The 25,755-nt window shown below is 43.2% G+C and overlaps 14 protein-coding genes across 14 annotated transcripts; 4 read left to right on the top strand and 10 right to left on the bottom strand.

Moving 5' to 3' along the window:
- Window positions 1-154: 154 nt before the first annotated feature.
- On the top strand, window positions 155-1,005 carry VTP01DRAFT_8689 (uncharacterized protein; the record flags this gene model as incomplete). Its single annotated transcript, XM_069387837.1, has 2 exons — window positions 155-297; window positions 372-1,005. The coding sequence occupies 2 exons, from the start codon at window positions 155-157 to the stop codon at window positions 1,003-1,005; spliced, it is 777 nt and encodes a 258-aa protein (XP_069241567.1).
- Window positions 1,006-1,725: 720 nt separating this feature from the next.
- VTP01DRAFT_8688 (uncharacterized protein) lies at window positions 1,726-2,816 on the bottom strand (the record flags this gene model as incomplete). Its single annotated transcript, XM_069387836.1, has 4 exons — window positions 1,726-2,138; window positions 2,199-2,337; window positions 2,417-2,623; window positions 2,685-2,816. 4 exons carry the CDS (start codon window positions 2,814-2,816, stop codon window positions 1,726-1,728), a joined length of 891 nt encoding a protein of 296 aa, XP_069241566.1.
- A 425-nt stretch (window positions 2,817-3,241) lies between these two features.
- VTP01DRAFT_8687 (uncharacterized protein) lies at window positions 3,242-5,334 on the bottom strand (the record flags this gene model as incomplete). Its single annotated transcript, XM_069387835.1, has 12 exons — window positions 3,242-3,292; window positions 3,354-3,439; window positions 3,508-4,063; window positions 4,120-4,163; window positions 4,224-4,321; window positions 4,383-4,438; window positions 4,497-4,554; window positions 4,615-4,710; window positions 4,779-5,032; window positions 5,086-5,165; window positions 5,230-5,260; window positions 5,320-5,334. 12 exons carry the CDS (start codon window positions 5,332-5,334, stop codon window positions 3,242-3,244), a joined length of 1,425 nt encoding a protein of 474 aa, XP_069241565.1.
- Window positions 5,335-6,205: 871 nt separating this feature from the next.
- Window positions 6,206-7,110, top strand: VTP01DRAFT_8686 (uncharacterized protein; the record flags this gene model as incomplete). The annotated part of the gene is made up of 4 exons (XM_069387834.1): window positions 6,206-6,355; window positions 6,413-6,507; window positions 6,588-6,910; window positions 6,974-7,110. The coding sequence occupies 4 exons, from the start codon at window positions 6,206-6,208 to the stop codon at window positions 7,108-7,110; spliced, it is 705 nt and encodes a 234-aa protein (XP_069241564.1).
- Window positions 7,111-7,658: 548 nt separating this feature from the next.
- Window positions 7,659-8,121, bottom strand: VTP01DRAFT_8685 (uncharacterized protein; the record flags this gene model as incomplete). The annotated part of the gene is made up of 4 exons (XM_069387833.1): window positions 7,659-7,703; window positions 7,768-7,825; window positions 7,891-7,989; window positions 8,066-8,121. 4 exons carry the CDS (start codon window positions 8,119-8,121, stop codon window positions 7,659-7,661), a joined length of 258 nt encoding a protein of 85 aa, XP_069241563.1.
- Window positions 8,122-9,263: 1,142 nt separating this feature from the next.
- Window positions 9,264-10,738, bottom strand: VTP01DRAFT_8684 (uncharacterized protein; the record flags this gene model as incomplete). Its single annotated transcript, XM_069387832.1, has 9 exons — window positions 9,264-9,601; window positions 9,667-9,726; window positions 9,787-9,968; window positions 10,036-10,100; window positions 10,156-10,180; window positions 10,243-10,302; window positions 10,362-10,376; window positions 10,437-10,619; window positions 10,680-10,738. 9 exons carry the CDS (start codon window positions 10,736-10,738, stop codon window positions 9,264-9,266), a joined length of 987 nt encoding a protein of 328 aa, XP_069241562.1.
- Window positions 10,739-11,398: 660 nt separating this feature from the next.
- VTP01DRAFT_8683 (uncharacterized protein) lies at window positions 11,399-14,376 on the top strand (the record flags this gene model as incomplete). Its single annotated transcript, XM_069387831.1, has 8 exons — window positions 11,399-11,416; window positions 11,477-11,589; window positions 11,659-11,753; window positions 11,816-12,059; window positions 12,119-12,254; window positions 12,315-12,577; window positions 12,642-14,252; window positions 14,313-14,376. 8 exons carry the CDS (start codon window positions 11,399-11,401, stop codon window positions 14,374-14,376), a joined length of 2,544 nt encoding a protein of 847 aa, XP_069241561.1.
- A 56-nt stretch (window positions 14,377-14,432) lies between these two features.
- VTP01DRAFT_8682 (uncharacterized protein) lies at window positions 14,433-15,414 on the bottom strand (the record flags this gene model as incomplete). The annotated part of the gene is made up of 5 exons (XM_069387830.1): window positions 14,433-14,582; window positions 14,643-14,757; window positions 14,821-14,958; window positions 15,020-15,246; window positions 15,313-15,414. The coding sequence occupies 5 exons, from the start codon at window positions 15,412-15,414 to the stop codon at window positions 14,433-14,435; spliced, it is 732 nt and encodes a 243-aa protein (XP_069241560.1).
- A 418-nt stretch (window positions 15,415-15,832) lies between these two features.
- VTP01DRAFT_8681 (uncharacterized protein) lies at window positions 15,833-16,920 on the bottom strand (the record flags this gene model as incomplete). The annotated part of the gene is made up of 6 exons (XM_069387829.1): window positions 15,833-16,052; window positions 16,122-16,286; window positions 16,343-16,368; window positions 16,440-16,516; window positions 16,582-16,615; window positions 16,672-16,920. 6 exons carry the CDS (start codon window positions 16,918-16,920, stop codon window positions 15,833-15,835), a joined length of 771 nt encoding a protein of 256 aa, XP_069241559.1.
- A 394-nt stretch (window positions 16,921-17,314) lies between these two features.
- On the bottom strand, window positions 17,315-19,578 carry VTP01DRAFT_8680 (uncharacterized protein; the record flags this gene model as incomplete). The annotated part of the gene is made up of 10 exons (XM_069387828.1): window positions 17,315-17,422; window positions 17,479-17,587; window positions 17,647-18,428; window positions 18,489-18,567; window positions 18,623-18,778; window positions 18,840-18,939; window positions 19,006-19,300; window positions 19,372-19,379; window positions 19,438-19,484; window positions 19,541-19,578. 10 exons carry the CDS (start codon window positions 19,576-19,578, stop codon window positions 17,315-17,317), a joined length of 1,722 nt encoding a protein of 573 aa, XP_069241558.1.
- Window positions 19,579-19,687: 109 nt separating this feature from the next.
- Window positions 19,688-20,101, bottom strand: VTP01DRAFT_8679 (uncharacterized protein; the record flags this gene model as incomplete). Its single annotated transcript, XM_069387826.1, has 1 exon — window positions 19,688-20,101. One exon carries the CDS (start codon window positions 20,099-20,101, stop codon window positions 19,688-19,690), a length of 414 nt encoding a protein of 137 aa, XP_069241557.1.
- A 718-nt stretch (window positions 20,102-20,819) lies between these two features.
- On the top strand, window positions 20,820-21,759 carry VTP01DRAFT_8678 (uncharacterized protein; the record flags this gene model as incomplete). Its single annotated transcript, XM_069387825.1, has 5 exons — window positions 20,820-20,886; window positions 20,937-21,022; window positions 21,085-21,207; window positions 21,276-21,499; window positions 21,561-21,759. The coding sequence occupies 5 exons, from the start codon at window positions 20,820-20,822 to the stop codon at window positions 21,757-21,759; spliced, it is 699 nt and encodes a 232-aa protein (XP_069241556.1).
- A 282-nt stretch (window positions 21,760-22,041) lies between these two features.
- On the bottom strand, window positions 22,042-23,486 carry VTP01DRAFT_8677 (uncharacterized protein; the record flags this gene model as incomplete). The annotated part of the gene is made up of 5 exons (XM_069387824.1): window positions 22,042-22,254; window positions 22,312-22,358; window positions 22,414-22,545; window positions 22,618-23,376; window positions 23,441-23,486. The coding sequence occupies 5 exons, from the start codon at window positions 23,484-23,486 to the stop codon at window positions 22,042-22,044; spliced, it is 1,197 nt and encodes a 398-aa protein (XP_069241555.1).
- A 581-nt stretch (window positions 23,487-24,067) lies between these two features.
- Window positions 24,068-25,747, bottom strand: VTP01DRAFT_8676 (uncharacterized protein; the record flags this gene model as incomplete). The annotated part of the gene is made up of 7 exons (XM_069387823.1): window positions 24,068-24,139; window positions 24,202-24,290; window positions 24,348-24,520; window positions 24,577-25,168; window positions 25,228-25,313; window positions 25,379-25,502; window positions 25,564-25,747. The coding sequence occupies 7 exons, from the start codon at window positions 25,745-25,747 to the stop codon at window positions 24,068-24,070; spliced, it is 1,320 nt and encodes a 439-aa protein (XP_069241554.1).
- Window positions 25,748-25,755: the final 8 nt, after the last annotated feature.

Here is a 25,755-nt window from a genome sequence, read left to right as displayed (position 1 = left end):
AGAGGATTGCGTTCCAGCTACAACCGAAGAAGAAAGCGACAGTCGTGCACCCGATTTCATGGAAGCACTTACCGCAGAAGATGACAAGAGGGACAATCCACGACTTCTCCAAGAACAAATATAGTCGCAACACACGCTACGCAAATAACTGAAGATGTCGTGGCAATCATTCAATCTGATACAAACGAGTTGGCGGAATGAACCGGACCTCACAGCTTTGTGCTCTGATGTTTCTGCTGTCCTTCAAGAGCTGCTTAAGGCAGGTTATACAGAGGCTGAATTGGACAGAGATATTGCGTATATCAAAATGATTGACGACGCTTGAAAGACTACGAATCGGTTCCAAATCGAAATTGCGCTGATGATAAAAGCATGGGAGAAGCCGAAGCTGCAACAATGAATAATGAAGATATGGAAGTGGATATGACGTTACCGGATCCTAGACCAAGCTCGAGTTACTACTTGGAACTAAATCCGAATCGCGACAATCCATGCTATATGGATGCATTCGTCGAGCTCCTATGGCATTCAGTATTGCCTCATATCGACATCGAACAAATCGCAGCGCAAAGCAACAACCCTACTGGCATGATGCTGTATCAAACCTTCCGGATGGTGCAGTATCCAATGTCAAGAATCCATGCCTCCGAAAGGATGCGCCATTTCGTTTGGAACCAAAATGACATGCACGATGTCATTGATTCCGTTGAAGATTTTATGCAGCAAACGTTGCCACTGCTTGCCAGCAATTTCAAATACGATCTAGAACAATATAACATACAATGTTATGGTGATCAAAATCATGCTTGTTTTATTGATCCAAAACCAGCCGAATGCATTACCCTGAATAGCATACTCCCATCTTTCAGCCCGTCGATAATAGAGAAGTATCGTTTGACAGAATCGAGTCAAGGATTTGCAGACGCTTTTATGGATCTATGCATCAAAAAGCAAGCATCAAAAAGCAAGCAACAAAAAGGCAATGCGCAACATGCGCCGGCCTAGCATTTCAAAGCAATATACCTTGTAGCGAACCACCAAAGTTTTTGCTATGACTGACAGGCTTGATGGCATACCAGGATGCAGATACGCCACCAAACGTATCAACTGCAAGGAATTATCCACTCCTCTGCTCGAGGAGGATACCATTTTCACACCACCTCTATCATCGACAATAACGGACGTCCCTTCCTTGCACTTTTAGATAATTTACGCAGACCCGGCATCCATATACTGACAGAAGATGAAACCGAGTTTGAGCAGTACTTCAACGCCGTAAAAAATCCAATGGTCATTTGCTCCGCGAAAATATAGACATTATAATAAATATATACATGAATATTCAGTGAATAATGGCCATTTTGGATAGGAACGCTATGCTCCACCAGGACACTAGGATAGTGTAGTATGGTCGTATAACGTGACTGTTACTACACGATGGTGGGGAATTAACACATGCTTGTTGGAGAAATGGCGGCGAGAATGACGCTCCAAGCTGATTCAAAAGTGGTCCCTAAGACTGAATTCGTCCAGATCGATGCAAACAATTTACATATAGCATAAAAATATGTAAACAGGATATGAACGATTTTCTTTCATGCACAAAAATTATAGCAAAAAATCATGTACAAGATCCGTATCAAGAAGAAGAGTCAAAAACGGATACATACAAGAAGTAACGGATAAAGGGGAAAAGGAATATGTATATAGAGTAGAACTAGGGGCTTAGTGAACGGAATTCGCTGCTGCTGCTGCTGCTGCTGCGAACGGCTTCTGTTGTGTTTGGGAATCCATCAATTGGCGTTTGTAGCGGGATACAGCGGCTGTGGCGACTATTGTAGAGCTAGGAACTGACAATGCGCCTGGCAAGTGACCTAGGCGGTTGACAATCTCACGCTCAATCTGAGGATATATTTCGTCGCTGGTGTTCCCTTGCACAGTTACAGAAATGTCTGCATAGTGGTCGAGCAACGGTTTCACCATGTTTTTGTACTGTTTCATACGCACGCGAAAGACTTCTGGGTTGTCGTCAGGACGCTTGGTGAGAGGCTCGCCTGTCACGTCATCGAGACCTGCAATTCTTGGTGGATTGTACGACAGATTGTACACCCTGCCGGAGGGGCTGTGTATCCACCGGTCTGCATAAAATTTTATCAGTCAGCTAGTCAATGGAAAATGGCGGTTTGTCGTGTACATACCCATGATACGCTCAAGAATAATTTCTTCTGGAACCTGCAGATTAATAACAAGATTGAGTGGTTGATTAAGTTTCTTGAGCATAGCATCTAACTCTCGGGCCTGACAAAGCGTCCGCGGAAACCCATCAAGTAACCAATTCTAGCAAGATAATGGCTTCATCAACAAAAAAGAAAAATTATGCAGGTTGGGCACGCTAGCCCAAAACTAGTAGACTCACAGGATTGCCTATCCTCCCAATCTCCGAGTCAATAAGGGAAAGCATAATATCATCCGGCACCAGTTTTCCTTGCACCATGTATTTCTTTGCCTCCAGCCCAACACTCGTCTTCTGATTGATGTTACGGCGCAACAGATCGCCGCTGGATAAATGCGCAACGCCAAAATTTTTCTTGAGACACTCTGATTGTGTGCCTTTTCCAGAGCCCTATACAGAGTTGTATGAGTCATGCAAAACATGGTACTGTCAAAAAAAAGAGGTGTCATACCGGACTGCCTAAAAGCAAAAGGCGAAGCGGTTGCAGTTCGTTGACAGGGCAGTCATGAGTAAATGAGCGCCGTTGCCACGTTACTGCTCCTAGGCGATGAGTCTTTGCTAATGTCGCTCTACTTTTCTGCATTGAGATGCGCTTGAAAGAAGAAAGAGCTTTTTCTCTGACGATGAGAAGATCTTAGGGTTTCATGCTGATAAGAGTGACTGCTGGAGATAAGGACTAGGCAAGTTTGCCTTTTGCAGACAAGTGCCAATGTTTCCCATGAGACTCCGACTCGGATCGAGGATGTTCCCTTTACCCTTCATAGGCTGTTCCAAACCATATTGAGCGAAAAGCACTTTTCTCATGTATGTGGTTATACTGAAATGTCAATGTGAAATGCATAAGATAAGGAGAATGACTGTATCAGAAACCAATACTCATCGATAGGATTATGCAATGATGGATATTCTTTAATAGTGTAATTCCAAGAATGCAAATTCTCGAAGCATCCCTAATTGGAGAACAATGCTGGAACCGGATTATGTCTTCAATATACTATAAATGACAAATTAATCAACTACAATGCGGGATTCAAGCTCTGCAAATTCCTCAAAGAAGACCTGACATCATTGTCAGTATCAGATAGCTATTCGAGAGGGCTCCAAATTTAATCAAACATACCCGCAAAAGATCGATGCCATGCTTGACATCGTCCGTGCCACCCACTTCTCGGATGGAATGCATGCTTAACTGTGGGTTTCCAACATCTGTGTTTTGGGCTGATTAGGGACCGTTCGCATGCCTGTGGTGCGACTTTTTGCTTTTCTAAACTTACCAACAGTGCGCAAGCCAAGCTTGGCGCTGAGCATGGGACCGATGGTAGACCCACAGGGGCTATCGTTTCTGATGACAAATTCCTGGATTGGAATCTTGTGTTTCTTTGCAAGCTCCTTGAGAACTAAGCTAGTGACCGCAGTTGTCGCGTATCTTTGGTTTGCATTGATTTTGATAACAGTGCCTTTGTGCATCTGCGGACGATGGTTTTCTTCGTGCTTGTCAGAATAGTTGGGATGGATCGCATGAGCCATATCTGCGCTGATGAGGATGCTCTTATGGATAGCTTCCTCGAACGCAGTTGCAGAAGATTTTTCATCCTTTAGGTCCGTAGAAGCCAAACGCTGGAGGGTCGCTGGCAAAAGATTCGAGTCTGCGCCGTGGGCAGTCAAGCTTCCGATCTCTTCATTATCGAAGAGTGCTACGACGCGCATGTTAGTATCGTTGCTCAAATCTTGAGCATCGATAAGAGCCTTGATCGAGCAGAAAGACATCTCAAGATTATCCAGTCTTGGAGAATAGATAAATTCGTTGCATGCGCCGCCGACAGTTGATTTCTAGCAGGAGATGAGATACATGCTGCGATGCATTAACCATTTGATAATGAACTTGCCTGTGTATCATAGAGTGCCAATTCGAAATCACGAATCTGCTCCGCTGCGGAGAGAGAATTGATTAGCATACCAAATTTTTGTTCAAGAATTCTTACATGCTTACGTTTAACACCCATTTCGTCTGCAAGAATTCTAACCAGCAGAGGATGATGACTATCTTCCGCTTCAGCTCCAGACGATACTTGAGACTTGTTCAGCTCTCTGCAGATACCGAAGTGTTACCGCAAACTGGCAAAACAGTCATGGATCATCCGAGACTTACGCCTTTGTGACAGTGGCCAAGATGGGTGCGAGTTGCATTTCTTTGTTGAAAGAAAACTACATCACAGTAAGTAAGTAAAGATATGTATTTGGCAAGTCGTCTCGCCATACTCACGCTGTCGTTAGCCGTGCGATCCAAGTGAATAGCCAAGGTCGGCACGCGCAAAAGAGGTCTGAATGGCAAACGGCATGAGTTTTGCATGCAAATTGAAGAACTAAAAACGTCGTCCTACCTATCCACTTTAACGAGCGTGTGGCGATAGCAACCATCATCCTGCTGGACCATCACTCGGCCAGCAACGCTTAAATCCCGATCGAACCAGGTATGCCTACAAGTTTTATTCGTTAGTATCCTCTGCTTTACTTTAGATTAATGTATATACATATTGGTACCTACCAAATTCCACCACCGTAAAGCTGCACACCAACTTCGATGTATCCGCTCTTTTCCTTTTTGGAGATCGGCTTTACTTTGAGGCACGGAGAATCGGTGTGAGCACCCACAATGGAAAATCCATTTCCTGGCTTATATTTGCCGCCAACAGCAAATGCAACGATGGATGAGCCGTTGCGAGTGAAGAAATATTTGCCATTGCGCTCAATCACACCGTTGTTCCAGCTATCCCGTTCCTTGATCTCCTTGAAACCAGCCTAAGAATTCGGTCAGCAACGCAAGCTCTTTACATTTGTCTTCTTTCCTTTACCTTCTTCAATAATTGGCCGGCCTCGTGAGTAGCATGAAAAGGCGACGGCGAGTTGTTGACAAAGTCAATGAATTCACGCGCTAAAAGCCCTTGTTAAGTGCCAAAATCCTCCAGTGCTTCATGACCGTGACTGTAAGCCATTACCTTCTCTGGGAACTTCTGGGTTGAATTGTAGCTATGCAAGGCGCGTTCGTTAGCAATTACGCCGCATGCCAATTTAGAGCTTCTTATTACCATCTTTCCACCCATGTTTTCACCTGGAGGGAACAGAAACGCGACTTACGAATTTTCCCAGACTTAACGTTGAATATCAGGCAGCGGAGATATGCTATAGCAAACCTAATAGTTCTAGCTACTCCCAGGCAAACTTCTTACGCATTGGGTGCAATTGAACCTATGACTCGTTATTGCTTAATTCCAAATTGTACCTCTGCATAGTATGGATAATCTTGTCCGCCGTATTTGGAGTTGATTACTGTTGGTTTTTGCTGTTTGGCTTGCGAGAAACGCGCACTCAATTCAACATCAATGCGGAAAAAATTCCCAAAAATGGCTATATAGACCGAACCTAGTGCAAAGACAGTCATCATGAAGGGATGACAGGATAAAAACTGTTGTCAATCCATGAAAACGCACTGTATTTATCAGCTTTTACTTCAAAACTTTCCCAGATTCTTAATAGAAGCAATACCTTCTAACACCAGTAGCTGAGTAACTGATCCCCTTAGACTGCCTGAGATAAAAGTGGAGGAAGCTCTATTCCGTAGTTTTTCGATGTATTTAAGCATAATTTAATGTGTGCTGTATTCAAGCATTAGTATGAATATCATGTAGAAAAGAGCTCCAAAGTTGTCATCGTTTTAGCAGAGTACGTTATTTTCGTCTTTTTTTCCCCACTATGACAGCTTAGATTTAATCACGGTAGTAAGGCTTTGGAAAACGTTACGATGAATACAGCGCTGGATACAATTGAAGATACCATTGCAGCAAAGCGATTGCAGCGGGAGATGAGTAGTTACGCTGCCGGCAGTACAGTGGAATATCGGGGCACGAAATCCTCCGCATTACTGACTTGCATACAATCGTCAGAACACTTCTTTTCTTCAGTTTCAGGCCTCTTATGAACACAAGCTCAACCAATGCAGATTGCAGCATAAAGGAAGAACTGGAGCTCGTATGCAAAGAACTGGACGACTTGGCACTGCAATATCTCGGTAAACTCGAGGAATATACCCACCAACGGCAGATAACGTCCAGTAGATTGCAACAGGTAAAGATTCTCTCTGAATTGCATATGGAGCAAGACCGATTGACGCGCTAGTCTAAGGGATTCCTGCACCTTGCACATGCAAAGTACACTATGGGATCTGGCAAGATCTCTCAATATTCCTACGATGAGCGAATGAAGGCTCAGGTGCGGGTGTATGTAGGATTTTTGGTGCCATTTATCTTTTGCTCCACTTTTCGTTCAAGTAACTATTCCTCTAATTATGCTGTATTAGGTCAATTGATAATCACGGAGAAACACCCAAGATTCGATTAATATCGTCAAATGAGGAAGTGCTGAAAGACAAATCAGGGAACAGCCATGAGGGCCGAGAAGCGACCGGAATTCGGCAGAGACATACGAAAAAGCAGGAAAATTCAGAATGGATTCAGGATGAAAATTTAAGAGATTCGGCTGAAAGAGAAGAGTACGAAATGAACGAGAAACGGCCTACATTAAATGGACGTAAAAAGGCTACTGGCAAACGAGATCCACTTCACTGGTTTGGATTACTGGTTTCGCCTTCGCTGCGCTTTTCTCAAGACCATTTTAAAACTGGTCAGTCAAACAAAGTTGCAAATTCACTTACTTGTATTCACACACGAAGTCCTTCTATTTTAGCTACGGTGCTGTTGATAGATCAAATGAACTCTATCATCGAGCTAGACAAACTCGAGGCGAAATATCGTAGCTTGGAAGCTAAGAAATCACAATTGACATCTCGGTTAACGTCAATAAACAAGGACGATGGAATTTGACGACGACGACGAAAGAGGAAGAAAGTAATACAGTAAAAGGATCTAGCATTCCCGTACACGTGTTCCTGGTTACATTACCCCAGAAAATAATCCTTAGTTTTGACGCCAACGCATGACATCCCATTTGCCGCATAAACACATCCCCACTCTGTTCAATTCATAACATCCCAACTTCGAAGCGTAGAATCCTTGATTGTATATTTTCTTTTCTTCAAGATCAATACATGCAGCGCCTTCTGGAGACTATCGGTTTTGGATAATCGAGAAATTGTGATTTCAACCGACCAAACCAACGCAGATTCCCAGCTGTGTATTCAGATAATTACATCTAGAGGGTTGTACTTAATTATAAGCAGCAATGAGAAGAAACTATGCCTGAGTTTTTATTGTCAAGTCAATACTGCAATAACAGAGAAAGAAAAAGCTAAGACAGAGATGCATAAGGTTTCGGAAAAAAAATCAGGTGTCAAAATGCCCAAAGACTGGCGTTGCACATTTGGTCAGAATGCAACTTAACGGTTGGAAAACGCGAGAAGCAGATATATTACCTATTCGCGGCGAAGGATAGTGTAGAAGGCTTCCTCATCGACGAGCTTGCGGAGACAAGACAAGTGTTAAGTCTTGAACATCTCAAACCTAGAGTCGGGTTTGTCTTACCTGCAATTTGCTGTCTCTAGTCGGGCTAGCACTTTCGAGAACAGGATCTGTCAAAGACCTGGAAGATACGTATGGAAATTCAGGAATATGGTCATTCAACACCAAAGGAGAGTTATGACTTACTGCTGTTGCATATCGGCAATCTGTTCTTCAAGACTTCCCCAGTTTGCGAAACCAGCGCCGGCTTTCTTGGGAGCGCCGCGAATGTCACTCAGCCCGTTTCTAGGGTGTGAACAGTCAACCATTTAAAATGGGTTGTCAAAAACCAGAAGCATTTTTCACTCTAGCCTCTACATACCTGGCGAGATGCTTTTCGTGGCGCATAGCCCAGGATTTATCCTTTGTTCGTGTCATGCTGGAGTTGCTTTTGCTGCGTGTCTGTGAAGAAGGAAAAAGAAAAATACAGGGAGAAAAGAAGAACGATCTGGGGTGAGAATTTCGGGAGGTTTTCACATCATGTGGACTCGTGTGCTGTCTGCGCCTGCCTGGCTGCCAGTAAACATTCTGCATGCACAAACACCACATCAATTTTCGGCCATTGATAGGAAGCTATGCTATGTAACAATATTTGTTGTCCGTGCAGCACATAGTCTAATTCGTGGCTCGCGGTTGTGTGTGCAGACGACACAGGAAACTCGGTCAACAAGCTTGCATAAACAGCGATGGGAAGTTTCCTTGTTTTCACACATGTCTTTTCACCTCGTTATCAGTTATGATGGGACTATTTGTATGTCTTTAGTATTCCATTGATTGTTCACGTAGTCGATCAGACGTATAGCACAGCGATGACTGATATTAAGACCTTACTGTTTGTTGTTACAAGGTTCATTGTCTACAGCCGGACTGATACGTCATGGAAATTACTAGAACCTGGATTGTTGCATATTGGACGTTTGGCATTGCAGGATTATCTACGGCCCGTCGTCTTCATGTATTTCGAATGCTATAAGGAGAAAGCCCAGTGGTAATTACATAGTTTCTTTTATTTTTGTTTGCTTTGATTTTTATGGTTATTTGCATAGGGAAACAACGTGAATATGCAACTTATGGCCTAAACTTGACTCGAGAATGTGGCACTTGCTAGCCAAAAATCAGTGGTACGCACGTATTTGGTGATGCTAATACATACCAAGGGTTGACATACTAGGAGAGATCAGTACGCATAGCTTATCTAGCTGATCTGCTCCATCATAAGAAAAGCAAACTGTATATTACATACAATCTATGATTTCTCCTCGGGAGAACGGCAGGCCCCGAACGAGAATTGGAGGCGGATAAGGAAATCAAAATCCATTATTCGTTGCAAAACCAATATTACGTTTGCATGTATATGGACATATGTCAGTAAAAGATGTAAAAAAAAGTAGCACGGGCTACGGAAGGTGGAAATGACGACCATTTGATGTATTCATTCTCTAACAACATCCCAAAGTATACATCTATGCTTGCATTTGTATGATTATGATAATAGATTCTTGCTAAAAAAATGGCTCTTATTACTTTGATGCCGGGTTACCACTGTCGAATTTTCTGCCATAGATATAATGGATATTCGTCCAACTCTGAAATTCGCGGCATTCTTTCGTGGCTGTCTGCATCATTTTGTCGTACTTTTCTTTTGTCATTGACCAATCTTCGCAAAGCCGCGGTTTCATGGAATCAAAAAGTCGCTCCATCGCATCAAGAGCTACGTCGCCGAGCTTGCCAAGCCATCCAACAGGCAGAGATCGGTGAGAATATTCGATGTCTGTGACCAAACCAGTTTCTTGAAGCATATCGTGCAGTTGAGGCGCTATCTTCATCATTATATTTCGGGTCTGTAACGACACCGTTACTAATGTATAATGATTAGAATTCAGGATTTTCGCGTGCATTTGAAAAGTACATATATATACATACATCGCATCATCCATATCGAAGTATTTGGCCCGTTATCCTGCATCTGATAACTTTGTTCCACTACGTTGAAGAAAACTTTTTAAGTATTTGGCCTGAATACTACAGAAAATTCCAACGTACCGAATTCCAAATAGCCGTTCGGTTTAGTTACCCGCACTAACTCTTTTAAGGCTTCGTCCCATTGCGTCCGTGTATACCGAATGGCCATATCGTGTTGTACAACAAAATCGAAAGAATTGTCTTTGAAAGGCAGACCTTCGGGTGCGACAGCAACGCGGACGTGGCAATTCTTTGGCAACATGCTGTTGCAACAATATATGACTTAGTCAAGCTATCATACGTATAAGATGCCAGTGTCACAACGCTTACCTGATGGGGTATATAATCGCATCAATACCAGTGAAGTGCGATTTGGGGTATGCTTCAGCCATTTCCTGCAAATCGTTAATTGCTTGTACTTTTTGAAGCCTCATTCCAAACAACTCTTACACGTAACCAGAAGCCTGGACCGCATCTTTGGCCAGCCACATATTGGTAAGATATATAGATACACAAATATATACTCCTACGACTTACCCGACTAAAAGTACTTTAGCACCCTTTTCAAGTATCGGTTGAACAGGCGCAAAAAAAATCCTGGTATTCAGATTATAAAGAGACCTTTATCACACTTTGCAAGGACGAAGCATCCGTACCTGCCAAATAAGGATCTGCGAATCGTTGAGCTCACACAGACTATGAGATGGGACATCGGATGATTTAGGTTTTACCTGAATATCCAATAATTCACTTGCAGTCTCTCGAATTCTTCATCGTCGCAAGGAAGGAAATGATGCTGATTTCCAGACTTATCAGGTTGGAAATTGCGGCCTTCGACGTTTTCGTATAGAGCAATAGGGAACTTTGGTTCAGCGGGGCCTTCCTCTGCCGCGGTTGGTCTCGGTTGTATTGTACTACAAGTAAAGCATAGAGCTTTAGCATGCCATAGAATGCTAGTGAATCTTTACATTTACGTTTTGGCACGGCCGCTAATGATGCTTCGCGAGCTTGTGCATCCCTTCCCAAAGGGCATTGCAAGGTGTGCGGAAGAAGCAAACGTATGGTAGTCCCCGCTGTTTTACCGATCCGCTTTTGTTTGACGGGAAATCGAGAATCCCATAAGATACGACCTTACAAAACGATATCCCAGATACCATTACCTTCTCTGCATCTTTGGAAATAGTGCTTCAGATATAATATCCTGGAGTAGCTTTTGCACTTTATATCATTCATTCTGGACTCCTTTGTGAGAAGGAATTGTTAACTCAATTGCTTCATAGTGGAAGGATATTTTCTTTTGACTTTGGAGAGGTTGATCCCATTGGTATCCATAGTATCGATCCATTCGATATTTGAAAGTTTCGAGATCTATCATTTTCACTGCCCCTCTGTATTGTCGCCCTAATTTTCGATACCGTGAGGAGCATGGAAAACATATTATGCCCTTTATACTGGTAGGACAGGTGCTGTCATAGCAAAGGTATCGTGGAATGTTAGATAATCTGCTTTTTGTAACTTGGTTCCTGTTTCCAGCGCTATTTCCTGAAGAAATGCATGAAAAAAAAAAATTCCATCCAGCGTGTCCAGAAAAATTAACTTGGTGGCGGCGGCGCCAGAATTACCACTTTTTTTTTCTTACTTGATCTCCCGGCAAAGTTGCGATCGTCCGATCCGATCGTAAGAAAATTTGAACATGAAATCGTCTTTTAAGGTACAGTGCAAGCATTGTGGCAATGCTTAGCATTGCAGCTCTTACAGGTGATTGTTTTAGTTTTCAAACTTATGTGGCACTGTCTACACTGCCGGGAATCTCGTCTTTATGCCAGACGGCAACTCGATCCTTAGCCCGGTAGGGAATCGAGTTTCGATCTTTGATCTTGTAAAGTGAGTATCTGGTGATTTACAAAACCTGCAGCGAGAGAATATCAATCTGACAATGATTATTATTCACAGCAACAAATCTTCGACCTTGCCTATTGAGATGAACAAAAATATTGAACGGATTGCCCTATCACCAAAGGCCACCCTTCTCATCACAGTCGACCAGGGTTAGTATCTAGGATTATACTAACTGTAGAACACAATCGAGGTCTCACAACTACGCTTACAGATGGCCGTGCACTTTTGATCAATTTGCCTAGACGAGTGGTATTGAATCACTTCAACTTTAAGGAGAAAGTTAGAGCTATCCAATTCAGTCCTGACGCGCGCTGGATAGCTGTGAATCACGGAAACAATCTGCAGATCTGGAAAGCACCTGGATTTACAAAGGAGTTTGCACCTTTCGTTCTTTACCGAACATTTACTGGACATTTCGATGAAATACTGACCATTAGCTGGAGCCCCGATTCAAAGTAGGACTTAAATGCGTGATGTATGCAGTTGTTCACATGTGTCTAACTCTAATTAATAGCTATATACTCACGACCTCTCGAGATATGACTGCTCGGATATATGCTTTGAAAGCTCCAGAAGGCTTTGTCCCGGTTACGCTTGCCAGTCATAGATCAGCTGTACTTGGCGCTTGGTTTACAGACGATATGAAGACGGTATGTCGACATGGTACATCGGATTAGTATATTATCGATGCTTACATTACATGCTGCTAGATCTTTACAGTCAGTAAAGACGGTACACTCATCGACTGGCGATACCAATCGCTTGTAACAGATTCAGACGACGAGATGGAGCTGGATCAAGATGATCCTGCACGACGTTTGCGCTGGCGTGTTCATGCTAAGCATTATTTCAACCAATCCAAAGTCAAGTCTTGTACATACTTTGCACCAAGCAAATTGCTTGTTGTTGGATTTTCGAGTGGTGTCTTTGGACTTTACGAGCTTCCATCCTTTACCAACATTCATACATTAAGGTATTTGAGAAAAGAAAAGAAGTCTGGATTGAACAGATATTGATATCTTTTCTGGCATTCATAGCATTTCACAATACAAAATTGATACGGTGGCGATTAATCAGAGTGGAGAATGGCTTGCATTTGGCTCTGCAAAACTTGGCCAACTTTTGGTTTGGGAATGGCAATCTGAGACTTATGTTTTGAAGCAACAAGGCCACTTTTACGACATGACCTCGATTTCGTACTCTTCAGATGGTCAAACAATTGCAACTGGCGGCGAAGACGGCAAAGTCAAAGTATGGAACACAACATCCGGCTTTTGTTTCGTTACGTTTACAGATCACAGCAGCGGTGTCAGTGCAGTCGAGTTCGCCAAGCAGGGTCAGGTGCTCTTTTCTGCCAGTTTGGATGGTACCGTTAGAGCCTTCGATTTGATACGCTATCGTAATTTCAGGACCTTTACCAGTCCGAATCCTGTCCAGTTCACGAGTTTAGCGGTTGATCCCAGCGGCGAGATCGTTTGCGCCGGCACCATGGATACGTTCGAGATTTTCGTTTGGAGTGTTCAGACAGGCAAACTCTTGGATATTTTGGCCGGTCACGAAGGACCTGTCAGCTCTCTCGCGTTTTCATCCAGCGGTATGATGCTTATTAGCGGTAGCTGGGACCGGTCGGTACGAACCTGGGATGTGTTTGGTCGCAACAAGCACATTGAAGTGTTCCCGCACCAAACCGAAGTACTTGCAGTTGCCTTCCATCCTAATGGCCAAGAACTCGCAGCAGCCACTTTAGACGGACAAATATCATTCTGGGAAGTGGAAAACGGAAAGCAATTGGGATCGATTGAGGGTCGCAAAGATATTTCGGGAGGACGAAAGCAGACAGACCGGACGACAGCAGATAACGCAGCATCTGGTAAAGCTTTCAACTCTCTTTGCTACACAGCTGACGGCACTTGCATTATTGGTGGCGGTACAAGCAAATATATCTGTATATACGACATAAACACCAAAGTTCTCATCAAGAAATTCCAAATATCAAAGAATCTATCGCTGGACGGTACCCAGGAAATACTAAACTCAAAAAATATGACTGAATTCGGCAGCAAAGAGTTGATGGATGTCGACGAAGGATCCGATCTGGAAGATCGTCTGGACAACACTTTGCCGGGTGCACAGTCTGGAGATTTGTCTGTACGACGATCACGACCAGAGGCGCGTTCCATGGCAGTGCGATTTTCACCGACAGGACGGGCATGGGCCGCAGCAACGACCGACGGTCTATTACTGTACTCACTTGATGACACGATTCTTTTTGATCCTTTCGACCTTGAGATTGATATCACTCCGGATACAGTGCAAGAGGCGTTTGACGAGAAAGACTACCTCAAAGCTTTGTGCATGGCTTTCCGTCTCAACGAAAAGACTGTACTGCGCACAGTCTTTGAAGGAATACCTCCGGAATCTGTCGAATTGGTAGCTCGCTCGCTGCCAGAAAAATACCTAAGCAGACTGCTGCACTACATTGGTGTTCACATGGAATCCAGTCCGCACATCGAATTCCATTTACGGTGGGTAGTCAGTGTAATGACTAGCCACGGTGGATATCTTAAAAACAATCGGGGCGAGTTTCAACCGGTATTCCGTGCCTTACACAAAGGCGTCAGTCGAATCCGCGACGATATATCAGCATTGTAAGTATAGCATGCAAAAGTTTGGCAATGGAAAGACTGACGCTGAATTTCATATGATAGATGCGAGAACAACACATATACACTGCAATTCTTGTTAAAACAGCGTCAAATCGTCCAACAATAATAATGATTAAACCCAAACAACCATTATTTATATGCCTTCTTTGCATTTAATTATAATTAATCATCGGTTTCCATGGGTGCGGTTGTTGAAGATGGTGGTGGTGGGGAAGGTGAAGGTTTTGAATCTGTTTCCATTGGTACTGCCGCAGACAGCTCCTCTTCTCTTCTTCTCTCTTCATCCAGAGCATCTTGTAACGGCCGCGATGCCTGTCAAATGAGAGTAACTGTGAGTTACAAGCATCGCAGAACAGGAACTATATGCACTACCTCCACAAAGTCATCTAACATTTTGTCAAAACGGTCAATTCGTTCCTGTGCTTTACGATTCTCGCGTATTAACTTGATTCGCTCCTCTTCCAATCGGTCCTGCTCCTCTTTTAATCTGGATGGATAATTAGTATTTGCGCTTTGTGCATTTATACATTTCTTTTTTTTTCTTTTTTACCTTGTGCGTTCGTCGAATTCGAACTTTAAGCGATTAATCAATAACATGTGAGGATCATCTTCACTTTGCAAGTATTCGGCGGGTGCACGTGACCGAAATTCGTCAAGAGGAACAAGATCAATATCCTGATATACAGATCTATGCTGGAAGCGTCAATCTACAACAGTGGTTAAAGTTGACATCACATTCTTTGATCTACCTGAACGCACGGCAGTTGACAATATCGTCTAGAAGATGTCGTTTTTCATACATCACATTTTGTAGTGAGAGCCAAGCGGTATCCATGACACTCTTCGCATTTGCTGTATTTTGTTTGCTATCACGCGTATTTCTAAAGCCTTTAGAGTGCAAATCTACGAGGTCATCGATTGCCTCCATTAACGCCATCCCCTCCTCACTATCGATTGGATCGTCCGGTAGCGAATCCTGTTCGTCCAAGTGCAGTTAGCGCGCGATTGACAATGGTTAAACTATACGGTTTAGATCTTGTACCGATGCTTTCTGCTCTAGCAATGAAAGTAGCAATTTTTGTACATGTTCTACAGCTTCAGATGCTTCTTGTATTGTTGAGGGCTCCGGGGCTGCGAACGCCATGTGATTGTCTGCTGAAAGGTTTCTGTCAAAGCACACTGCAAATGTATCTGGCGGGGATTCCGGCTAAGCTTTGGACATTCTGCCTATTGACTACGGCTCCCGCACCTGAGCAATTCTCGAAAAAAGTCATTCCTCAAAGCATGACAAACGCCCTAAACCAAAAGTGAATTTTGCAAACGGTCGTGAGTAGTCGAAACGCCAGATCGCCTGGATGCAGGAAGGGGTCAAAGTATACGTAACATGATGGTTTTTGTTTTTCATCACGAATGTTCTGGTATTCTATCGTTTTTACCATTCCTCTGTTCTCTTCCCTTGTATGTTTCTTTCTATGTAATTTAACTCTGAATCTTTTCAAGTCGCACAATGTAATGGTATTATAAGTCAATTTGAGCATGGCTATATCTTTTCTAAATGGAATCTATATGGAAACAAAGAGTCTCCAAACGCCTTGAGCATACTGGACAATTTCCGACATTCCCATTTTGCTTTCACCGTATACGCGATCGACAAAGGTTATGGGAACCTCTCCAACGGTGTAATTGAATTGTCGAGCCCGCACAATCATCTCCATTTGGAAAACATAGCCTTTAGATATCGTAGCGTTAATCAGTTGATACAGTACATCTTTCTTATACAGTCTACGTGGACATGGTCAGTTTAAAAAAAAAAAAAAGAAACATCAATAGCTTTGCAAGGAATTGCATTACCGGAAACTGCCCGTCAAATCGGACGATTTAGGTCTCAGCATCAACGTTGCCAGGTAATTAGCACCTCTACTGACGAGTTTGCGCTTGAGATCCCAGCCATACACACCGCCGCCAGGGCGATATCGTGTTCCGCTGACGATATCATAGTTATGCTGTGCCTGTAACCTGCGGATGGAATGAGTTTCTAAAGACATAATATAAGAGATCCAGGCAGACATTACTTTATCATTTGAGGGATGAACTTGGGCTACACAGAAATTTGAATCCATTTCAGCATCATCTACTCTGCTTAGATTCCGCCATACGAATGTTACTTACATGATGCGAAAAATCAGCATCCATTATAATAATAAAGTTTCCAGTTGCAAACTGCAGGCCATGCACGTATGCAGTTCCTTGTAAATTGCTATGATCAGTATAAATAGGTTCAGATCGATGAGTATATTCCAAGGGCGTGTACCTAAACCTAGCTTTCCTGCGCGAGGTCGAAGTTGCTACATGGACAAAATCAATATAGGACTACTATGCTAGAAAAAATCAAGATACATACAATGTGATCGTGACCATATACGTTTTGAAGTTCCTTTGCCACCTCCTGCGTACCATCCGGACTTCCATCATCAACAATGACGATCTCCCAGTCGACATTTTCACGAGTAAACGTGCGTGCTAGCAACCAAGTGATGATGGGCAAGTTCTCTCGTTCATTGTATGTGGGTAGGAGGACAGAATATTTGTTGGCTGTCATTTTGGCAGAAGGCGCGTCGTCAACTGTGAGCACAGCGTGGTCTGAAGTCATCAAGGGTGCCTCCTTTTTCTTTCCCTCTCCACATTTTTGCATGAATTCAAACTCACTGCTTATTGTATACCATACTCAGCCCGGCCAAAGCGATTACCAATTCAATGGTTGGAAGCATCATTACCCGCCGCTATATATATATGTAGTCTTCATGCTGTGATCTCTATAGGTTACTTCTTGAGTAACTCTGCCGGTTGAAGGGTGGCCTAAATATATCTCGATGCCGATAAATACTTCACAACATTAGACTACAGTAGTTAGTAAAAACGATGTATTTAGCGATTAAAAATGAAAAATAACGGATACAGCTTGTCCTATAGTATTTTTTACAGAGCGTAGTACATTAATGATCACAATATTTCATGTAAGCAGCAGCGGTGAAGTATCTAGACTTCTATTTAGGCGAAAGAGATATAGAGAAGCGCTTTTTATCATCCGTTGGCTGTGGAATAGGATCCGAGAACCCTTGCTCTTCAGCGTAAGAAAGAGCTAGATTGAGGCGCTAAAACGCAAAGTTAGATATCCACAAATTGCTTCCCATGGTATATGACAACTTACTACAGCCAATCTATATTCAAAATCATAAGACGAGTGTCCGAGGGCCAAATTCCAGAGGTGATAGCTTCTGTTCTTTAGGCCTGCCTGCCAACAAGTAACTCCAGCCTCCCTATCAACATGTGCAAGTATTAGGAATAATGCAAAGTTGCAGCAGCTAAACAAACTTACCAAAATGCATATGGTATCACCCAAGGATCGCTGGAGAAAGATTCCTTGTGGTCAATTATCCAATTTAGAATTACTGTGTTGTCGGCGGCTACACCGACAGCATTTTGCAGCGCTGCCTTGATCAAAAACAGAGCGGCGCGCTTATCGAAATGATCAGGGGGTGGGGTTTCCGGGGCGAGTTCCTGTGAGCGAATATCATACTCTTCCTTCTCTCTAGCAGCAACAGCTGATAAGGCTTGCTCAACCTTTTTGCGAGATTCCTCCAGTTTTGCCTTGTCCATATAATGCAAAAGATTCCAAATACACATAAACTCCAATGCTGGGGTGTAAAAGTCCAGGTCCTGATAGCCGCTTCCTTGGAACGTCTGAACTTTGCGTAGAACATATGTCTCGATATCTGACATACGCCCGCCAAGTTTCTTCACGACTAAAGACGGAACTTCTGCGAAAGCCAAAATAGCATCTGTCCTATTTCCCATCATTTCTAAGCAGGCGCCTTGCATGTACTTGCAGAACGCGGCGGACCAGTATTTCTGTTGGTAGAGATGCTCAAAAGTTGATGCAGCCTGTTCCCAATTACCGGTGATCATGTGATTAACAGCAATCTCGTATTTACAAGCATTGGCAACTGGGATTTCGGCCCAGTCATTCTTCGTCATTTCCGCTGCATATAGATAGGACTGCGTTGAAAGTGGAAGATCCAACCCTAACCGAGAGATTCGACCTGCAAAGAACAGATACAGAGCTGCATTTGGGTAGCAGCGCTGTGCCTCGAGAAGTGTCTAAAGTCACTGCTGTTTAGATATTTTGGGTGACCTGCTGTTACACAGTATAATCTTTACCTCCATGGCTGTCTTGGTATAAGCATCGCAGAGGATCTGCGGAGCAAACGACATTGCTGCTGAGTAGTAAGCGAGCAACCTACAACCAAAAGGTGAGTTAACCGTATGGACGCGTCATAGTTTTGTAGACGTACATGACAGTCGCCATAGGCGAGCGTACGCGCTTAGATTCAACGCAGATGTTAAGTAGACTAAATCCAAGCTGTTTATCAGGCTTCCATCCAAATGCGGAGATAGCTTTCAATATTTTCGCTGGCAGTGCAGAGAGCACAAGGTGAACTGAGCCGATACTATCACATCAGGGTTGTGAGTAGGCGTAGTAAGGGTAGATAAAAACTTCAAGTGTCCTACCCAAATTGAACGCCTGACACGGTATCACTGTCCATAAAAGCTGCATGATTGGATTCCAGGGCCTTGTACTTTTGCCACACAAAATTATAGCTACTGTAGGCTTATAGAGTGCCATCATATATTAGATTAGATCTTTCAATCTTTTTCACCTGCACAGCCATGTTACCTCTACGCAAATTTAGTCCGCACTTGATGTAGCCCATGATAGATTCTTGAAGTAGTTGTAGCACTGCGATTAATAGACAGCATTCGGCTTTCACGACGTGTGCACGCAATACACCGTTAGATGGAGGATTGCTTTGGTTGTTTTGGTTTTTGTCTCGTTTCAGATAATTGTAATAGCCAGAGAAGTATCCGGAAACTTTGGATGTCTTTTTGGCGGCATCAATTTGTGCTTTTGCAATGCTGAAAGTGGTATTGAGAACGTTCAGCGCCATTGCACTGTCCTGCTCATTGGATGTCTAACATATATTTCCACTCAGTTTCCATGTGTTACGAGACCAATTGCTTGGTGTTCCTTTGTCTTAATTACCATAACCGCTAATTAGAAATTAAGCGTTTGTACAGGTTTCCTCCGTTATGATTCGTTTATACTCACCTTTCAAAAAGGCCATGGAGCTGAGTGCTAATGCATACAGTGGATCGCTGTTTCCGTGTGAGTAAATTATGGTTGATCTCTTTCTATCAGAAACGCTAGTTACCGATCTGCTCGTTGCTCAAACAATGATTTGGCGCTCATGAATCGATTGTTGAAAAGGTGCCTGAGACCTGTAAGTACTGCCTCGTCTGTGTACGGCAAGTGTCAGTTAGGATCATCTGCAATTGCTCTCCGTGTCTTTCTGCGTTGATCAATCCTTGCCTTCTTTCTCCTGTTCCCTGGGCTTCAGTGTGTTTTCTCCAATTGACTTTAGGTCGACGGCATTTATAATGATAGTATTTGCATTTTTAGACTCGCCGACGATCTGCTTCGCTGTGTCGTCTTTGCTGGTTTCTGGTTTCTTGTTAACTTTTGGAACAGGAACGACGTCTGTAAGCTCCGAGGAAATGTATCCTTGCATCAAGGCTGTCGAGACGAGTTGCAATGATGGGTGGATCTGCCCATCCTTGTCCGAAAGTGAAAGCTCATGAAGTTGATCGAGAGATGCTTCATCGAGCTCAGGCTTGGTCCGAGGTTCGTCAGTTACAAATGTGGAAACGCTCGTATCCTCGTCTACACAGTCCTTAAACTCTTCACTATCCTTTGCTTGCAATATATCAGCCATGAGAAAGAGTCGTGAACGATCCTGTTATATTTTCTCCTAATGGAGTATGCAATTTTCACGTAGCTTTGTACAACGTTGCAAGAACTTTGACTGTTGCTATGTCGGGCTCGGGCACAATTACCGTATGCATATAGAGACCTTTAATGTTTCAATACAATATCTCACATCTTTCTTATATGAGTGACCATTCGCTCAGTATGTATAGGTGTCCCCGGCGTATATTAAATAACAAAACAGCCGAGTATGTAACATTGGCTCGAAGGAAGTTTTTATTCCAGAGCTGTTGAAAGTTGGAGGCTGGAACGTCGATGCGTACGACATCGAAGAGCCGCTATTAGCTATTACCCTGTCTAGATAGTACTGAGATATGGATTCCGAGCAAGAGAAAACCAAAGTGTAAGATCCGGCTCTAAGCGTATGATGCTTCGAGTTAGTATATTCAGAAACCTGACTGTATAAACTGAATCTAAGGATATGTAGGCTATTCCGACATATGTAAGTGAACCTTATTTAGTACATTGAATGGCTCTATCAAATTTTGAGGGTTGTATAGTTCCATATTGCTAGTTTGTCAGCGAAGAATCTTCAAGATCAGAGTGCTTGTGCTGTTGATTTCGAGAGAACCGCTCAGTCACGTGCTCCAAATCGGTGCCCACTTTCCGCAAACCAGAACTTTCAGGGTGTACCCAGCTTGGACCGACTTCATGCTTTAGAAACAATGAATGACAGTGTCTCAATACTAGCTGCAGTGTTTCTGATTCTTGTTGCGCTGCGTTGGATGTTAGGTGCGCGTGCTTACGAAAAGACGTTGGCATTTATACTAAACAATCCGTAGGTGGTCCGCAACAGGGCTCTGCTAACAATCAGAACCAGCATCGTGCACAACAGCGTCGACCTCAGCATCGGGCGACACCTCAGATGGCAAGTATAGGAATATACGAATGCCTGCTCCGAGGAAGCAATAACTTGACAGGTTCCTGCAGGTTGAAATGGTCAGAGCTGTGTTCCCGGACATTCCACAAGCTGCAATCATAGCCGATCTACAACGCACGGGTTCGGTCGAGGCTACTATCGATAATGCTCTGAGAGACGGTGGACTTCCCATGGTATAATCTCTTTTATTTTTCCATTATCCCAATATATATGACTTTCTAACGAGATGCATTGTTTCCAGCCCTCGCCTCCTGCCACACAATCGCAAAGCAGTAATACGTCGTCTTCCTCAACTGCAACGCAGAAAACACCTACCTATAGTAATTTGTTGAAGAGATACCACATCGACGAAAGCCGTGATGGAGAGGATTTGGTCGAGCCCCCCAAAGTATGGGAGACGGATGCTCAAAAGCGACAGGAGATGCTACGGAAGCGGAAAGAATACATGGTACTGCAAGCAAGGAAGTATGTATAGAAACGATTAATGAAAAAGACTTGTGCATGTCTCTAAAACAATTTTCTTCAGAAAATTACTGGAGAAACAAACTAAATCTGCAGCTAGTCCTGCATCAGAAGGGACCTCGGCGACTTCGGAAACTGCCAAAAACAATTACGAGGAGATGTCTGTGGAGCAGCTTAATCATTTGACACCGGAAGAACGACGCCGCCATTTGCTTGATGCCTTAGAGAGAAAAAAATCAGCTAGCAATGATTCCATGCAATAACACCTAAAGTAAATACTACTCCATCAAAATGTCTTGGAAGTTGAATACATGAACTTCTGCTATATCGAATTTACGGTACATACTATATAATTTTAAAAAGACAGTCCTGTAAATGTATTGCGTATTCTTGCAGTAGCATCAATTCCATTGCATATCATGAATTCGCATTTGAAATTTATTCACTTTGCATTTCTAGTAGACGAGTCTGAAATGTTTCATGTGAGGCTCAATAAAAGAGAAAGCAAATATAAAGACAGCATGGCATTGAACGCCTATTGCATTTCATTTTCCATTGTTCATTTTTCTTGACAATATATACAATGTAACGCGGTGTCCACCGATCTTGATAGGTAGCACTGAATCTACAGACCACATTGCTGCGCACCATCCATATGCAAGCACAGCATTCATTAGCTTCTTGCCTTGTGACACGATATACGCCTTGCCATTGATTTTTAGAACTCTGCCCATTTCCCGCATAAACTTTGGATACAGCTTTCCAAATCATCGAGTCAGTAAGATCCAAACAATGGATTGACTTTTCTGCTTTACCTTTTGTATAGCTGATAGCGTTCCTTCTCGCTGTCCCCAAGGCCAATCTTTACCAATGATTAGCCATTCTTTGCATTGTCGGAAGCATTGTTGGTTGCCTACCAGAAATTACAATATCTACGACGCCGTTTCTTATACAGAGTTTTCTACCGTCTCCCAGAAGTAACTCTACATTCCGCAGATTCGAATGGATCGTGTTACCACGCGCTTTCTCACAGACATTATCAGGTCTAACTGTTTATCGCAGCATTTCAGTCCTATGATCTGCGTTTTATGTTTGTGCGGAAACAATTAAGAAAATCATACCTTCACTTCCTATCCACCAGGAATGAGGATACCTGATCGCTCCCTCAATAGGTATAGTGCCGGTGCCGCAACACATATCCAATATCACCTGTCCAGGTTGTGGATCCGCCAAGCGCGTCAGACAAAATGCGATGCATGGGTTCATACTAGTCCGGCCAAAATACTTTCGATTTCGATATCGGACATCTGGCATTTGTATCGCCAATCCCAGTACTAAAACAACTGGGTCAGGTTCCTCTACAGTCTGCTGCACAAGCTCTCGAAGTCGTGAGTCCGATAACTGTAAGCAATATGCCATCACTTGGCAGTCATATTCTGTCAGATCCACCTTCCAGTCCGGGAAAATTTTGGAAAACGTGAATCCAACTTCTCCAGCTAGTTCTTGGCTCCTTTCCGAATGCTTAAGCTCTTCCTTCCTAAATGTGGCGCGAAACTTTAAAGGCCCTGCGCGCCCCCCGGTTACTGCAGGGATCGATGGATGCCAATCTGTTTTTAACGTTGCATCATTAATAAATTGGCACGTCTTTTTCCCATCCTTGAAGATTTCTAACGGAATATCGACCATGGAGGCAACAAGAGTAACGCTCTGTACACTTGATGGCTGCATGGATTTGATGTGATCGACAGTGGACACCAACTCGTTTGTGCAACAAAGCATGTGTAAGCGGCCCTTGCCGTCCTCCGGTATAAGGCATGCCTTGCACGGTAAGGAATGGAGCAGAGATTCTTCTACATCCGCCAGCGCAATCTTTTCCAAGCCTGTGGATTAAACGATCCTTAGGATTTTGCAAGATTCACAGGAACTACATTTTCAGGACTTTACCATGTGGTACTTCGAAGAGGAAATGCAGGCGGTTCAAGTTAGACATGCGGAAAGAAAACCTGAAAAGCCGTTCCTTTATTCTCGTGTTTGCGACCCTGAACAACTCGCTCAATAATGGAGTTGCGCTGTTTGAGCGAAAAAAGTCAAATATGCCAGTACGACAACACACACATAGCTTAAATTAAGCGAAGGATAAATTTCAGATATTGATTAAGACAACAGGAGTATTCTATCTTAATATTTGACAGAAATAAGATCTGGGAACTGGAAGAGTTTTGCATAGATCAGATATTGGAGCCTCGGACTCAGGTACCTGCAAGCTCGTTGCTAAGAATAAGGTGGCATAGACGAGCTGAACCCAGTTTTTAGCCTCATTTAGGTCAGTTAAGGATGCCTCCTTTGTCAAATATGCTACGAATGCAGAGACTGTCCAATTAGAGTTTAGATGACTGGAAAGTATACGCTAAACACCTAGTGATCCAGGTCGCTCGCAATAAGAATAAGAAAACGCAGGCAAAGCTCTGCTGCTGAACAACAGAGATCGATCTAAATATATCAAACATCGAAGAGCTTCCAAATAATGATATGGTTCCAATACATTTTTCAGCAGCGCTGTAATGTACTTTATCAATCCACATTGACTTTCCGTTTCTTTCTCTTCTTTTCTATCTTCTCTTCAAAACCAGAATCATGCAAGTGCTATGAGATGAAATCATACATTAGACCAGTAGATTTGAAAGACACTTATTCACCAACTATACCATGCTTGCGACTCTCTTGGCGGTTGTTACTTCTTTCAGTTCCTTTACAATGTCATTGTCCTCGATTTTGTATTCCTCCAATTGCTTGTCTAACGTACAAGCTGTTAGCATCCAAACGATACTTTAGTGCGCAAAATTTCACATACTTATTCTCGCTTCGATAGCATGCACGAGTTCAATATCTCTTTCGCAGACTATCGATATAGCCTGACCTCTCCGACCTGCTCTGGCGGTACGACCGACTCGGTGGATATAATCGTCCGGATTCCGTGGTAAAGTATAGTTTATAACGAGCTCCACCGAAGGAATATCAAGACCACTAATAGGTGACTTTATGTTAGTATTCTGCAGTTTCTCTAAGATAAAGCGACTTACCGACTGCCGACATCGGTGGATATCAAAATTTTGTATTTTTCAGTCCTGAAATCGGACAGAGACTCGAATCTCTGCTTCTGTGACATTTGGGAATGAAGGGCCGTGCACTCAATATCCAGCTCCTCTAGCATCGTTTTTACGAGTTCTGCCATTTCGCATCGTCCACAAAAGATTATCATCGATCGGTTTTTGAACTCTTCAGAGCGTACGATGTGTGCAAGATAAACATCACGGACTTGCGACGGTACAAACGTATAGTATTGATCCAGCGTCGATACTGTCGATTCTTTCATGTCGCATTGATAGAAAAATGGTCGCTTTTCTTTCGAATCTCGTAAAGTTGTGATGGCGTTGGTGAGGGTAGCGGTAAATAAAAGAGTTTGTCGTTTCTTCGGAAGGGCTGAAAAGATGACTTGAAGTTCTGTTGCAAAGGTAGATTCTAGCAAACGATCGGCTTCATCCATGACCAGAAATTTCACTCGAGAAAGATTGACTGCTCCTGGGCTATTTTGTATGTGGTCTCTTAATCGACCCGGCGTTGCAATAATCACATGCGGTTTCCTTGATAACTCGATAGCCTGTGTCATCATGTCTAATAAGATTCATCAGTGCATTTGTTTTCTCTGTAGCTAAGATGCACTGAGTATTTACCAGTACCGCCCAATACTGTACAGATCTTCAATCCAACTCCTTTTCCCAGAACTTTAAATTGTTCAGCTATCTGAACCGCAAGCTCTCTTCATAGAACTCCTGGGTTAGATTCGCGCAAGAGTTGTAAAGAAAAAACGAGCTAGATCAGTACCTCGTAGGCGTGAGGACAACTGCAAAGACACCGTACGGGTCCTCTGAAAGTTTCTGGAGAATCGGGAGTGCGAAGGCCGCTGTTTTACCAGAACCAGTTTTTGCGCCGCCGATTACATCTCTTCCTTTGTAAACGATTTGTGTTAGGCAGCCAGTCGCTGAGGATCTTCCTTGTTTTAGCCGTACCTGCCAAAATGGGTGGTATACAAGCTCGTTGAATCTCGGTAGGTCTATTGATCTTTAAGGCCTTGAGGGCTTCAACAAGCCAATCATGAATGCCTAGACTGGAAAATGTCGCTGTTGCTGGCGCAATATTGCTTCCTTGCTGTTCTTTTCGCTGCTGAAGTGCTGCCGCTACTCTGCTGCTCATTGCGGAAG

Source organism: Rhizomucor pusillus (genome assembly GCF_041956525.1).
Source record: "Rhizomucor pusillus strain CBS 183.67 unplaced genomic scaffold VTP01scaffold_5, whole genome shotgun sequence".
Classification (NCBI taxonomy): domain Eukaryota; kingdom Fungi; phylum Mucoromycota; class Mucoromycetes; order Mucorales; family Lichtheimiaceae; genus Rhizomucor; species Rhizomucor pusillus.
The sequence above is the reverse complement of the archived record's forward strand: the minus strand, read 5'-3'. Positions and strand labels throughout refer to the sequence as shown.